Source organism: Penicillium taxi (genome assembly GCF_028828555.1).
Source record: "Penicillium taxi strain IBT 34144 chromosome Unknown utg000001l_segment0_segment0, whole genome shotgun sequence".
NCBI lineage: Eukaryota > Fungi > Ascomycota > Eurotiomycetes > Eurotiales > Aspergillaceae > Penicillium > Penicillium taxi.
Genome location: NW_026643203.1, coordinates 2,263,462 through 2,277,257, shown reverse-complemented (window position 1 = coordinate 2,277,257; position 13,796 = coordinate 2,263,462). Strand labels below are relative to the sequence as shown.

At 44.4% G+C, this 13,796-nt stretch overlaps 7 protein-coding genes across 7 annotated transcripts; 5 read left to right on the top strand and 2 right to left on the bottom strand.

The window, feature by feature from the left end:
- Positions 1-787: 787 nt before the first annotated feature.
- Positions 788-2,279, bottom strand: aspA (uncharacterized protein; the record flags this gene model as incomplete). Its single annotated transcript, XM_057203496.1, has 4 exons — positions 788-1,761; positions 1,909-2,025; positions 2,091-2,166; positions 2,259-2,279. The coding sequence occupies 4 exons, from the start codon at positions 2,277-2,279 to the stop codon at positions 788-790; spliced, it is 1,188 nt and encodes a 395-aa protein (XP_057067569.1).
- Positions 2,280-2,925: 646 nt separating this feature from the next.
- N7495_000825 (phosphatidylinositol-3,5-bisphosphate binding protein HSV2) lies at positions 2,926-4,315 on the top strand (the record flags this gene model as incomplete). Its single annotated transcript, XM_057203495.1, has 5 exons — positions 2,926-3,034; positions 3,122-3,160; positions 3,232-3,329; positions 3,389-3,745; positions 3,794-4,315. 5 exons carry the CDS (start codon positions 2,926-2,928, stop codon positions 4,313-4,315), a joined length of 1,125 nt encoding a protein of 374 aa, XP_057067568.1.
- Positions 4,316-4,507: 192 nt separating this feature from the next.
- On the bottom strand, positions 4,508-5,457 carry N7495_000824 (IST3 family RNA-binding protein; the record flags this gene model as incomplete). Its single annotated transcript, XM_057203494.1, has 2 exons — positions 4,508-5,345; positions 5,402-5,457. 2 exons carry the CDS (start codon positions 5,455-5,457, stop codon positions 4,508-4,510), a joined length of 894 nt encoding a protein of 297 aa, XP_057067567.1.
- A 1,299-nt stretch (positions 5,458-6,756) lies between these two features.
- N7495_000823 (uncharacterized protein) lies at positions 6,757-7,260 on the top strand (the record flags this gene model as incomplete). Its single annotated transcript, XM_057203493.1, has 1 exon — positions 6,757-7,260. The coding sequence occupies one exon, from the start codon at positions 6,757-6,759 to the stop codon at positions 7,258-7,260; it is 504 nt and encodes a 167-aa protein (XP_057067566.1).
- A 3,070-nt stretch (positions 7,261-10,330) lies between these two features.
- Positions 10,331-10,824, top strand: N7495_000822 (uncharacterized protein; the record flags this gene model as incomplete). The annotated part of the gene is made up of 3 exons (XM_057203492.1): positions 10,331-10,340; positions 10,398-10,555; positions 10,681-10,824. The coding sequence occupies 3 exons, from the start codon at positions 10,331-10,333 to the stop codon at positions 10,822-10,824; spliced, it is 312 nt and encodes a 103-aa protein (XP_057067565.1).
- Positions 10,825-10,839: 15 nt separating this feature from the next.
- N7495_000821 (ABC transporter transmembrane domain type 1) lies at positions 10,840-11,624 on the top strand (the record flags this gene model as incomplete). Its single annotated transcript, XM_057203491.1, is given in 3 exon segments — positions 10,840-11,229; positions 11,248-11,355; positions 11,469-11,624. 3 exon segments carry the CDS (start codon positions 10,840-10,842, stop codon positions 11,622-11,624), a joined length of 654 nt encoding a protein of 217 aa, XP_057067564.1.
- A 137-nt stretch (positions 11,625-11,761) lies between these two features.
- On the top strand, positions 11,762-13,702 carry N7495_000820 (P-loop containing nucleoside triphosphate hydrolase protein; the record flags this gene model as incomplete). The annotated part of the gene is made up of 6 exons (XM_057203490.1): positions 11,762-11,839; positions 11,873-11,885; positions 11,915-12,283; positions 12,452-12,801; positions 12,829-13,155; positions 13,208-13,702. The coding sequence occupies 6 exons, from the start codon at positions 11,762-11,764 to the stop codon at positions 13,700-13,702; spliced, it is 1,632 nt and encodes a 543-aa protein (XP_057067563.1).
- Positions 13,703-13,796: the final 94 nt, after the last annotated feature.

Sequence of the window (13,796 nt, the reverse complement as noted above, 5' to 3'; positions counted from 1 at the left end):
TCACGGCAGGAAATCCTACCCAGGTGGTGAATAGATACGCTACCTAGGTATATACCTCCAGGGCTGGGTGATCTCTAAAATCAACACATGGACTGGAAGTAAAAAAGAGGCGAAGATGCTTTTTCTTCCTCATTTACTAAAAGGGCTAGGAAGACATTGAAAAAGAAGCTAGGGACGAGATATTGGGTAAAACAAAAGAGGAGAGGGAATCTTGCTGCGCTGTGGACTTTGGACTCGCCAAGAATGAAAATAGGAGAGGTTACCCAGCTGGGAAGGTAATGAGATAGGGAGCGGACGGGGATAAAGGCAGATGTGTATGATCCCATGGCCGACGAAGTTTGATGAAAATGAAAAGAATAATGAAACGGAAAAGGTGGTCGTAGTCGGGGTCTACCCGAGCCAAGGAAATCAGTGGGCTCGAGGGAATGGTAAGATGTTGAGGCAACACAAAGAACAATGATCGTAGCCACAGTCAAGGCTTGAAGAGAAGAAAAGAACCCCCAACCTGTCGATGTGCTCCGAACTCGCAGAGGCTGAAGGATCATTGTCGAAAGCTGAAGCGTTGCATTCTATTTCGGAATCTTGTCCATATTTTTGGCAGACACCATGAAGAAAAATTGAAAGAAGTAAAAAAAAAAGCTATTAACGTGAATAAACAGTCAATATTATCCCCATAAACAGAAACAAACTTCGTGCCACAAAGTCCATGATATTGGCACGAACGGTATCACATTTCGAACCGGCGCCCCGCTGAATGAGCCGTATCCGTATCTTTGCCAGTATATTTCTAAGCCTCTCCGTTGAATTCGTTGGAGTTGACATTCTGGCTTGCCTCGCGGGCCATGCGGGCCTCAATCTCTTTGAGTTGGCTCTCACGGGCCAACAACTCCTGTCGCTTTTCGGCAATCTCACGCTGCACTTTGATTTCGATCTCACGCAACTTCTCCTCCTCGCGACGGAGTTGCTCCTCCTTGAGACGGACGGACTGGGAGGCAAGGTCCTCAGGGTTCAAGGTGGAATCGTGGTTTCTGTAGTTTTGGTGAGTAAATTTATCAAGCTCAAATTCATAAAACCAGTAGGGATTAACATACCCAGAACCATCCACACTCTTGCTGAGCTTCTCGGTACGGTAGTTTTCGTAAAGGAAGTCGTGGGTGATCTCCTTCAAGTCGGCCAAATGGCTGTGGAGGAGAGCGCTGCGAATAGCGAGGAAGTCGGAGTGTCGGGGGTTCTCAACCTCGACCACACCCCAGGGGTACTGTCGTGCGCGCACTTTGCGGCTGTCAATCTCAACGAAATCCTCGGAACCAACAATAGCGAATGGCATCAGTCCACGGAGCTCAGCGTTCTCCTCAACAGTATCCTCATCATCCTCCTCGATATCGTAAGGGAAGTTGTAAACGGGAATGCGGTAGTGCTCAATATCCTCCATGATCAACTTCTTCGACTCAGCCAATTCTGAGGGGGTGAGGGAGTCCGCCTTTCCAATGACGGGAATGACATTAACGCGAGGGGACAAACGCTTCATCAATTCGATATCGAGTTCGCGAAGGCCGTGGCCGGTGGGGGTGATGAAGTACAGCAGAACGTGGACACGGTTGTCTCTGAAGCGTGGGTTACGCTTGATCCGGGACTCCTCTGCAAGAATATCATCATATTGGCGCTCAAGATAACCAACAATTTCGCCAAAGCTGTAGTAATAATAATCGGTTAGCGGGAGAAGGTTGGGGTATTTCGTTGGTCGGTAGAGACATGCCTGGCCTCGTTATCAATCTGGTCACCGAAGCCGGGGGTATCAACGATAGTCAAAGAGATACGGGTTCCCTCCTCATCAAGTTCAAGCTCTGTTTGTTGATTTTTGATTAGCGCTTGATTGGATTTTGTGGATTGAATATTCGAGTCACCTACCGACAGTGGCCGGCTTGATACGAACGCCCTCTTCGATGTGAGCATTAGCGGCGTCGTCGGCATCCTTGCCTTCCAGTACTGTCTTGCCACAGAGGGTGTTCACGAAGGTTGTGCGACCTAGAATCAGGAACGGTCAGGAGTCAATTGGGCAGGATACGATATGAGGGGATGTGCGGGCGTACCAGTTCCGCTGGCACCGCAGACCATCAGACAGAACTGAATTCCCTTCTTGACATTCTTCTTGCGGCGAATCTTAATCTGCCCACGATGGGGACTCATGTTAGCTCTGTGGACTCTTTTGGAGAAGTATGGGGCAGCAGCGGATTCAAGGTGGGAAAAGGGGAACATACCGCATTGAGGGCCGACGACATGGTGGGCTGATGGAAAAAGGAAAAAACAGGAACCAAGGGCGATAGAAGAAAGAGATTCCAAATGAAGGAATCAGTAAAAAGAAAGAATGGAAAGTGATAAAACTCTCCTGAAGGTCTGGACGGAGTAGTAATGTTGTAGGGGGAAGGAAAGGGGGGAAACAATGATGAACCCTAGACGGGCCAATCACGGGGCGCTATGTTTCTACTTCTCAAGTCTGGGGTTTTTGGAGCTTTGATTTTGTAGCGTTATGCATTGATTTCTTACAATTCTCTGGGTACAGCTATGAATATGTAATCCTATTAAATAATTAAAGATTTCCACCAAGTTGAATAACTAGAAATGAGGAGAATTACTGTCACTCACTCTCATTTCTTAGCTCTTAGATGCTCAGGGGTTGCGGGTCCTGGCCGGTTGGGTTATGTAACATGTAAGCCTGAGGCATGAATATGGATCGTGACTGCACACTGTGACTCCGCTACGTCCCGCATTTTCTTATCGCAGATCTTAAATGCGCAACTCCAGGTGAGGCGCGACAGACTTCGTCTGGCAATATTCGTCCGTTTTTAGAATAACTACCTTCCAAGTGTCTACCACTAGCCACTCCATCAACTACTCCTGCGTTGAACCCCGTCATGCTTTACAACAATGAATACCCGCCAAAATATCGATGAGACCGTGGGGCCCTATTCGCTATCGGCTACCTTCAACAGCGATAGCAGCTGCTTCTCGGTTGGCTTGGAATCTGGATTCTGTGGTAGGTGGCTGTCTGGGCGGCTCGTATGAGCTTGTCAGGCGCTTGAATTGAGATTATTACCGAGGCTAATATTAGTATCATTTTCAGTGTTCAATGCCAGCCCGTGTGAGCTCAAGGTCTCAAGAGGTGAGCCCCTTAAGTACTTTGGTTTGTTTGCACATGATCACCTCTAACATATATGTTATTTTACTATTTAGACTTCAATGCTGGCATCAGTGTAGTAGAAATGCTCGGTCAGTCGAACTACCTTGCCATCGTCGGTGGAGGTCGGAACCCGAAGTTCCCCCAGAACAAGGTATATTCAATTCTCTTAATTGAACTCTAAGATAGTTGCTGATCATCTCTAAATCACAGCTAGTTATATGGGACGATGCCAAACAAAAAGCCGCCATTACACTCGAATTCCGTACATCCGTTCTCGGGGTGCGCCTCTCTAGATCCAGAATCGTCGTCGCATTATTGAACAGCATCCATGTGTTTGCCTTTTCGACTCCCCCAAAGAAACTTTCTGTCTATGAGACTTCGGATAACCCGCTGGGATTGGCATGTTTGGGTCCCAAACTGATCGCTTTCCCGGGTCGGTCGCCAGGACAGGTGCAGCTAGTAGAGATAGAGACCGGGAACATCACTATCATCCCAGCCCATAGTTCACCTTTACGATCCATGGCTTTAAGCCCCGACGGAGAAGTCTTGGCAACTGCAAGCGAGGCTGTAGGTATTCGCAGATATTGTAGTCCTACTATTCACTGACACTTTCAGGGCACGCTAATTCGGGTATTCTCTACTTCAAACTGCACAAAATTGGCGGAGCTGCGCCGGGGTGTAGACCATGCTGCGATATTTTCTCTCTCATTCTCTCCGTCTAATACTCTACTTGCGGTAACATCCGATAAATCAACATTACATGTTTTCGATGTACCTCACCCGCGTGTCGCTCGCCGCAGTCAGTCTCCAGCAGTTGTGGCAGATGAAGGATCAAATCTGAAGTGGGGTATCTTGGGCAAACTACCATTGCTTCCACGAGTATTTTCGGATGTGTACTCGTTCGCCAGCGCCCATTTTGAGATAGGCGATGAAAAGATACCAGGATCCCCCACTCCGCAGCCTCTGGGATCACTTGGCCGGCCAGCCAAGGGTGTTATCGGATGGATCGATGATCAGACCATATTGGTGATTGGGTCTGGCAGAGAAGGGCGCTGGGAGAAGTTCATCCTTCGTGATGGCGACGATGGAAAGAGGTATTGCATGCGAAATGGTTGGAAACGATACCTCGGCAGTTGAATTTTGAAGTCATTTTCCGGTGACACAGTGCGGCTGGAGGATCAATTTGCTTTACAGCTGGCTTGAAACTCATCAGAGACTTGTGTGTTGCGCAAAATATCAGTCAAATCATTAATAACGAATAATTAAGCTTAGATACCATAGACAATCAAAATCTCCATGTGTGCTTTTTCAGAGGCGATCATTTCTGTCTCAGTCTCTTCGATCTCTGGTATGCTTCCAAGGTCCAGGCGAATGAGATTTTGATGTTCTATCTCTTCTCGATCTCTCAGATCTTTCCGGAGTATGGTCTCTTTGTGGTCTCTCAGATCTGTCCGGGGAATAGTCTCTTCGAGATCTTTCGGACCTTTCTGGAGTACGGTCTCTTCGAGATCTCTCGCTTCGATCTATTGACCGACGCCTAGATTTTCTATCCCGATCCGAAGAACGATGCCGGCGATGGTGTCGGCTAGATCTTTCTCTGCTGTGATTTCGTCGCCTAGTTGATTTGGTTTCTCTTTGGTATTTCTCAATCGCACGGGCAACCTCTTCCTTCTTTTCCTCAACAAGGAACTCTTTCATAGGATCCTCTTCGTCGTGATTCTGGATGAGCTCCTGGAGTTCTCTCTCTTCTTTAAGAATAGGCCGCAGCTCTTGTCTGTCGGCATCGCCTGTCCGTCGATCACCGCCTCTCTCTTCTTTGCGCTCGTCAATAACCGCGTCGCCCATCAGCTTTGCAACATTGTTGTCCTCCTCCTCGTCATCGCGTTTTTTGTATCGCGTATGATCGACTCGTAGCATACGACCAAGTATTGTTGCACCGCCAAGGTTATCCACTGCGAGATCGGTGCTGCGCTGGTCCTCATATTTAAGAAACGCGAAGCCTCGACTCTTTCCTGTTTCCTTGTCGCGAGCCAGATTGATATGCACTGGCTCTCCATACTGTGAGAATATTGTCACAATATCACCCTCGGTAAGATCAAATGGAAGTCCTCCGATGTAAATGTATGCTGTATCGCGGTAGTCTGCATGCCATGATGCTTCAGGTGGTCTACGAACAGGTCAGAGAGTTAGAAAACATAGACATTGAAGTCAGTGACAACTTACATGGCATGTTCTAGCTCTTTTTTATTGAGAGCCTGGACTTGGCGAATGGCATTCATGGTGTTGGTTGAAGGAAGAAAGACGGAGAAATCCAAGCTTAAGAAGCTTATTGAGTGGCAGAATAATTGGTAGCCTCAGGCCGTCGATATCCAAGATTATAATTCGGACTTCAGTACGGAGTACATATACCTGGGTAGTAGGTAGTATTGAAGTTATAGGCAGAAGATCTAGTATCTATCTTCACCTACCCAGGTAGCCTCTACTTTATATTGAATACTAGTAGTCATACTATCCATATGTGCTGAATAATATAACTTTTTTCCTTCTAATTTTTGATATCACCACCTTGAAAATCTTGAAAAGGAAGAGGATGGCTTATTAGAAGATATATAGAGAGCCTTAGAAGAGAAGAGAGTGAACAATACCTAGTTACCTAGCTCACTTTACGTACCGTTTTTTCAATGCCAGGTGGAGATTTCCTATTTCACGTGCCGCTTTTATGAGGGCGCTCAGGGTCAGGGTCACTGGAGCTGCGCTGCGCATTATCATCACGTGATAGATAAGTGATGACCAATCAACACTCAGTGAGCACTTAGTAATTGTGATTGGCTGCTCACTGATCGCTCACTGATTACTAAGGGCATATAGCACTCGGCCCCACAATGCTGTTCCTTGATTGTTGTGGTTTCTTCCATGCTGAATCGACCTCTAGGGCTGTATTATTCCAAGGTTTGCAGTCCTGCCTCAAGTGTTCCCGGCTTCAATATTTAGGTAGGTAATTGTTGGAAAATGGAACAAAGCAGTCATGTGATCAAATTGTTACTTTATAATAGATAGCAAATTAAGAATGAAACTCAGACTTTACAACCACTTCAAAGGACACATAGATATCATAGGGGCGTAAAGCGTTTCCTGTGATAGGTGTCAGAAGTGGGCGTTAGCCTCTTATCAACTTTATCGAGTTGCTATACCCACCGGTGTACCGACAGTAATACATAGACCCGGGATTCCACCTGGGAAAAACGAGAGGACTTCACCCTTGCAAACTTCCAAGGTTAGAACATATAGAATGTAACTATATATCATGACAGGATATTGAGAATCAAACACTCCCGCTCATAGGCTCAGACTGAAAATCTAACAGCAATTGTGAGAGATACACACACCCTTCTTCAGGTAATGAGGGTCTAAAATTAAGTATGATTTATGTAACGTATGTAAGGCCTGGTTAGTCCTATCTTGATCTGTTCCACGTATGATTTTATTGACACCTTGTGTACGTAGAAGACAGGCATCTAACATGGAAGTAGCTTTAAGATCCTTTTTTCCTCTCTAAATCTTTCCTGAGCTTAGACATCATGATCGCACCCAAACGACCAAGTGAGACTTTACATGAGTCGACTCACGAGCAACTTGAACAGAAAGATCATGATATCAATTTGGAGGTCGCTCGGTCTCGTAAACGCCTTAAGCCCCAGTCATCATTTGACAATCAATTCTGGGCACAAGCTGTCACCGTCGATGAGTTATTGCAGGATCGAGCAGATGTCAAGCGTGCCATTTCGCTGGGGAATTTTGAGGCAAGCGAGATGGATTGGGAAAAGACAAACGAAGCGAAGAAGCTGTTTGAGGAGATGCGCGCCAATGAAATGAATCTGAAGATCTCTAAGGCCCATCGGAGCGCTGCAACTTCTCATAGTGAAGGGAACACCATGTGCCTACCCCTCATGAAGTTCTTTACGACAAGTAAGCTTGGGCACGGAATAAGTTTTACAGGCGCTGGAGCTCGAAATACATCTGATCAATCCAATTTTCGAAATCAAATGATCGATGTGGCTCAAAGGGATTTGGCCTATATGTAGACTTGCTCTGGTGTCCAGTATTAAGATGCTACACCGAGTGCCAGGCAGCCCACTTATTCCCACAGAAAACTGGACAGCCGACAATGGCTCGATCTTCGGAAAAACTGCAAAGGAAGATCTCTTCTCAGTAAAGAATGGTCTCTTAGTGGTTTCAGCAATCGAGAAGTATATGGATAGTGGAAAATTCGTGATTATTCCGGATCTTGAGAATAATTCGATAAAGACCGCTCCAGTCTCTTGGCTGAACCATAGCCAAATGGCATATAAGTTGAAGATCCTTGATCATAACTGGGAGAAGCTCGACGTAGTTATTCATTCTTGCAACCCCTTGCTCCTTTCTGATGTATTAAATCCTAGAGCAAGACGGAATTTCAGATATATTTTTTGTCGAGGGATGAAGATTTTAATCATGATTCATATCCTGCTCTGAACTTGGATACTTATTTACTCTCTAGTAGTACTCTTGCCACAAACGCAATAATTTTCTTGCGAGAGTCCCAAGAAAATCTTGAAAGGGTGATTGGACTTGGGTAAACTCTCCGGAAACCAGTCTATACTTCAAGTGGCATTTGGATGGTCGCATGGAGTGAAGGCTCTATTAAATTTAGGTGCAGAGGCCAAAACTTGGTCCAGGTTTTTCACTAGACAGATTTCCTTGTATGGGTCTTAATGCAACTTCGTGTAGTTGCAGCACACGTTTATTATATGCCTAGGTAGTAGGTGGCATGACACATCTACTTTAAGTCAAGCTCCGTGCGAGGCACTATCTCTGAGTACTTCTAGGGGCTCTTGGATGAACATTGTACTTTTCGGAAGACGGGAATTCTGACGGGGCCAACTTATCCGGCCTGATCAAGCTCACTTGTATCTGAAATAAGCAGTACTAAAAGATGAATCTAGCTTCTAGTATTTAATAATGAAACATGGCATTTTCAATATAAATCTGGGCATAGCACTCAATACTCGAGTTGACTGGTAAACCCTTTTTGAGTCAAAGGATATATGAGATTCATTGAAATAGTTACGTTTATTTAGTGCGCTTGAGCTCATACATAGTCAACATAGGTACTTATCTAAAATCTATCGAGACCATGCAAATCGACCCCTTGATCATGCTGCCACAGAGCTCGGGTAGCTGCCCATACTATAATATTGTGACGCTGTGACGAGTTCACAGTAAATCCCACCCTACGTGTATGCCCTCTTCGGATATCAAATCTGCCAATTTTTCTCATAAGCATTCGCGCTCCCGTACCATACCTCGGCAAAGCTAACAATTCTGCTAGTAAAGAAAGCTCAAAGCTTTATTGACGTTTTCCGTACTTGGATTTACTTGGATTTACGTTAGTCAACACAACCATGCTATCGTGGTCACATTACCAGAACTAGGAAAGTACTGGAAACATATTATTGTGATCCTTGCCGATAAGACTCGGACTCCGGGCGGAGAATAAAACAATATCCGAGCCCATCCAGCCTTGAGTTGATATATCCTACCTTACCCATTGCATCCAAAGGAGTATATAAGTATATCCCATCTACACTTTTGACTTGGATTTTCTGAAAAAGGGTTAACTTGGCATTTTGTGCAGCCATTGCTTCAATCAAGCTCGTGAATTCATTAACAAAATTTGAAGGCACGAAAAATGATCTCGGCATCAGTCTCCAGTCATCGTCTCGCTGAAGAGAGATTTTGCTCCCCCTCACTCCGAAGTTCGAATCTTGTAAGGCATCTTGACGGATCTAATCTGGTTTTCTGTTTTATCTACACGTTGGGCCCGGTACTTTTGTTCAATATCTATCTGCCTTGGAAATACTGGAAACTACGAAATGAGCAAGTGAAAGTGAACAGAAATTATGCAGGTGGCCTGAAGATGGTTTGTTTACTCCAAGTTCTTCCCAATCCTCAGTTTTTGCTCTGACATTGAACTTCATTTCAAGATATTTTCATTCAGCCTGGTATTCATAGAACTTGTCCTTGCGATACTTGAGATTCAGGCAGCATCAAATGCGCTGTATGTGTACCTGGCTGCCGGTGCTTTTATTGGTTTATTAAGTATTCCACTCTTCTCCTTTTTGAACCATGGCCGGTCGATTCGTCCATTTGACGCTCTGAACTCTCTATTAATTGTCTCAATCTGTGTCGACCTTGCCCAGGGGTTTTTTCTATACTCGAAAGAAAAGGGATGTCAGGTGTCGCCTCTGAACTTGGCTTTGATCATCATAAAAATTGGGCTTTTAGGTCTAGAACTAAGAAGCAAAAGGTCGATTCTACATGAACCATGGCAACGGAATCGTTTGAAGAAACTGAAAGCTTTCTGAATCAGGCTTTCTATTGGTGGATAAAATCTTTGATACGAGATGGATATTCAAAAATATTAAAAGCGACGGATCTACCTCCAGTCCCTGATGCATTATCCTCCAGACACTTAAAAGAGAGAATGATTCATCACTAGGAGGACCGAGGTGGGTAGGACTCGACTTTTGAAGTCAACTCGTTAAAAGAAAACTAATCTATTCACTTACAGTAAACCCTGAGAAGCGACATGCGCTATTACTAGCAACGTTAAGAAGCACATTAAGCAAAAATCTATGGGCTGTTCCATTTATACTGATTTCGATTGGTCTGAGATACGCGTAGCCAATTTTGATTTCTAGATTGATTCGCTATATCAGTGACCCTCCAAGCAAAGACTTGCGTCAACAAGAAGCCGTCAAGTTAATCCTTGTTACCGTTTTAATCTACGTTGGGCTAGCTGTCAGTGACTGCTCTCTCCCAAGGTTCTTTAGATTCACTTACATGAAAATAGGTTTTCAAAGGTCGACGAGAAACTGCAGAGCGCCGAGTAGCAATCGCGACGAAAGGCTCACTGATGGGTATTCTGCACAAGAAAACCTTGAAGTCTGATAACAATGGTCATTCTGTGATCACACTCGTCAGTAGTAACGTTGAGGACCTTTAAAGGGCCATGAAATGGGTTCATGTCATATGGTCTTCGTTCCTCTCGATGTGTCTAGGCCTATATCTGCTTACATCTAAGCTTGGGTGGGTCGGCATAGTGCCTTATTTATGCTGATCGGTAAAAGATTTATAATATCTGAGGCATAAAATGCAATTTCTAATATAAATATCTTAGCTGCATCACAAGCTGGAAATTGGGTCTCTAAGCACTTCACAGGCAAACAGAAAGCATGGAGTGAGGCAACGCAGACTCGAGTGGACCTAGTCAAAATCCTGCTAGAGCATCTACAAAAAATTAAGATGATGGGCTACTCCAGCGTGATGGAGCTCAAGGTGTAGACAGCGCGCGAGAGTGAAATAAAAGCAGGTGTTGCTACTTACTGGCTTAATATTATCCTAATCTTTTGTGGTAAGAGGAATCTTTCTTGGTCTGAATTTCGCTCTTCGCACTAAGAAAGTATCTGTTAGCAACATTTTTGAACGCCCTTAGGCCTGCGATTATACTTGGAATATACACGGTTTATGCCAAACTAACTAACCACCCTCCGCTTGATACTGATCGTGCTTTCACTTCTTTTGCTCTAATCCAGATGGTCACGTAGCCCGTAAATTCGATTATGTTTATCCTGCCTGGATTGCTCACAGCCATAACCACATTTGACAGGGTGCAAAAGTTTCTCACTAGGCCTATTCACCAAAACAGTCGCGAATTAGGTCGAGATGCTATTAAACCTTATAGCCATGATAACCAGCTATACCGAGATTTGCTAATAGACAATGCTGGTAACACCGATAACACCGAAGACTACGCGATATTAATCCAAAATACAACGGTTCAGTGCAAAGAGGCAGAAATCCCTATACTGAAAGACATCAGCAAGAACATTAAGCCTAGATGGCTTATGCTTCTTACTAGACCAACGGGATCTAGGAAAACATCCCTTGCTCGGTTAATTATCGGAGAAGGTCGACTTCAGAGTGGAAAGATATTAATACTAAGTGACAAAGTTGCTTACTATGCTTAGTCCCCTTGGCTGAGAAATGGTACGATTCGCGACATCATAGCAGGCCCACCGGGGTCCAAGGTGACCGATGAGAAGTGGTATAAACAAGTTATTTTTGCTTATGACTTGGTTTCTGATTTTCAGAATCTTCCCTATGGCGATAATACTTAAGTGGGAGACCGGGGTATCTCTATATCTAGAGGTCAAAGATAAAGACTGGTGAGTGATCCCGTCTATTATAGATATGCGTCAACACGCTAATCCTAAAGGCTCTTGCTTATATAATATACTCGAAACTTGATATTCTGGTTCTCGATGATGTGTTTAGTGTATTAGATACTAGGACTATAAGCCGTATCATGCACAGACTCTTTAGTCCAGATGGTCTTCTACGATAATTCAATAAAACTATAATCTTGGTCACTCATTCTAGTGAGTCTCTCGCCAATTTCTTGATACAAATTTTCTGGGGCGCTAATTTTTGATCAAGCTCACATACTACAAGATTCTGATTGGATCGTCATTCTTAACTCCGATGGATCAATGCGTGAACAAGGGACCTAGCATCAGCCCTAAATTCAGGCTCTCTATCAAAGTTCGGAAATTCACTAAGGTGCTAGAACAATAAAGAATTGGGACGAAATAGAGCCAGAAGACAAGTTTCTCCCTGTCTGCTAAACCAAAACAGCTCCGTCCTATCAAGAATCTTTAGACCCTCTTCGAAAGAATGGGGATAGTGCTGTATATAGCTACTACATCAGTATAATTGGCGGATACCGCCTTTTATCTGCAATACTGATATTCCTCTCATCTGCGATTTTCGCCATCCTGATCCAGAGCTGGCTTCGGATCTGGACTGAAAGTAGCACTATAAGCCAACACATTTGGTTTTATCTTAGATTTTACGTTGCTTTGGCTATCGGACATTGGATTTCATTGATAGGGATAGGCATAATGCCACTTCTAGTCGTGCCTATATCTAGCAGGGCTCTATATAGTCAAATACTAAACATAGTCATCAAGGCGCCTTTATCATTCATCACGTTAACCGACATTGGTACGACACTTTCGAGGTTTACTTAGGATATAAAACAGATCGATCGTCAGCTTCCGGGTCAAATTGCGGCACTAGGAAGCCAAGTCTTTAAACTCTTAGCCCAGCTCATTCTGCTTTATATGGCCTAGTCATATAACCTGATCACATTTCCCCTTCTTGTTCTGGCAGTTTATCTGATTCAAAAGGTATACCTTTGCACCAGTCGACAACTTCGATTTCTGAGCATAGAGGCAAATTCCTTACCCAATAATAGCTTTGTAGAAACTGTTCAAGGAATAGCTACTATCCATGCTTTTGGCTGGGAACGGGAGTATGCTTTAGATAACGATCGGGCATTTGATGAATCGCAAGTCCCGTCCTACACATTACTTACTATTAAGCAGTGGCTTTCGCTGGTGCTAGATTTGATTATCGCCGCCGTAGCACTATTCAATGTTACTTTTATCGTCACACTAAAGGGTGGTGAGATAGCCGGCGATATCGGCATTAGTATGAATGTACTCCTCACAATCAACATCGTACTAATAATCACTATCCAGATATAGGCAAGTTTTGATACATCCCTCGGTGTCATTTCACATATCAGAACATTTGCTATAACCATTACACCGGAGTCCGAGCCCAAAGAGGAGGCTCCCCTCCCAGATATATGGCTAACTAGAGGTGAAGTTGAGTTTAATAACATTACCGCCGACTATGCCAGTGCTGGTGAACTCACTCACGCAATTAATCATGTCTCCTTTCATATGGCACCGGGCGATAAAATCGGTTTAGGCGGTAGAACTGGTAGTGGCAAGTCCTCTACCCTGCTTAGCCTCTTGCGAATGATTGAGCTATCTGATGGAACGATCACGATTGATGGGTTAGACATAGTCTCCGTCCCCCGAGAAAAAAGTTCGATCGCAGATAATTACAATTCTATAGGATGCATTCATTGTCCCAAGTGATTCCATTCGTCAAAATCTGGATCTTCTAGGCGTTAATTCGGATGATGACATCGTTGAAGCTCTGAGAAAGGTCCATCTATGGCCTATCTTGGAGGCAAGAGCTTCAAACATTGAATTATCACCGGGTATTTACCTGGACGTACCGATGCAGGAGTGGTCGCTTTCGTATGGCCAGTCACAGCTTTTCGCTATGGCACGCGCTCTTTTGCTTCGACATTCTCGCGGAAAACTAGTTCTTTTCGACGAAGCTACAAGTAACATTGACAAGGAGACGGACTTATTGATTCAGCAAGTGATACACGAGGAGTTTTGGCAATACACAATGATCGTAGTAGCCCATCGACCAGAGACTATTTCACAAAGTGATTCGATCATCGTAATGAAAAATGGAAGGATTGTCGAACAGGGATCGCCTGATTTATTGCTACAGAAAGGAGAATCGCTTAGGTCCATATTCGGTAATGAAGATTGATACGGCACGCGCTAGATTGATGGAAGTGAAAAAGACTTGATGCATTTCATAACAGGCTACTTAGTGTAGTGGGAAGCCCTAGAAGGCGGTCTGC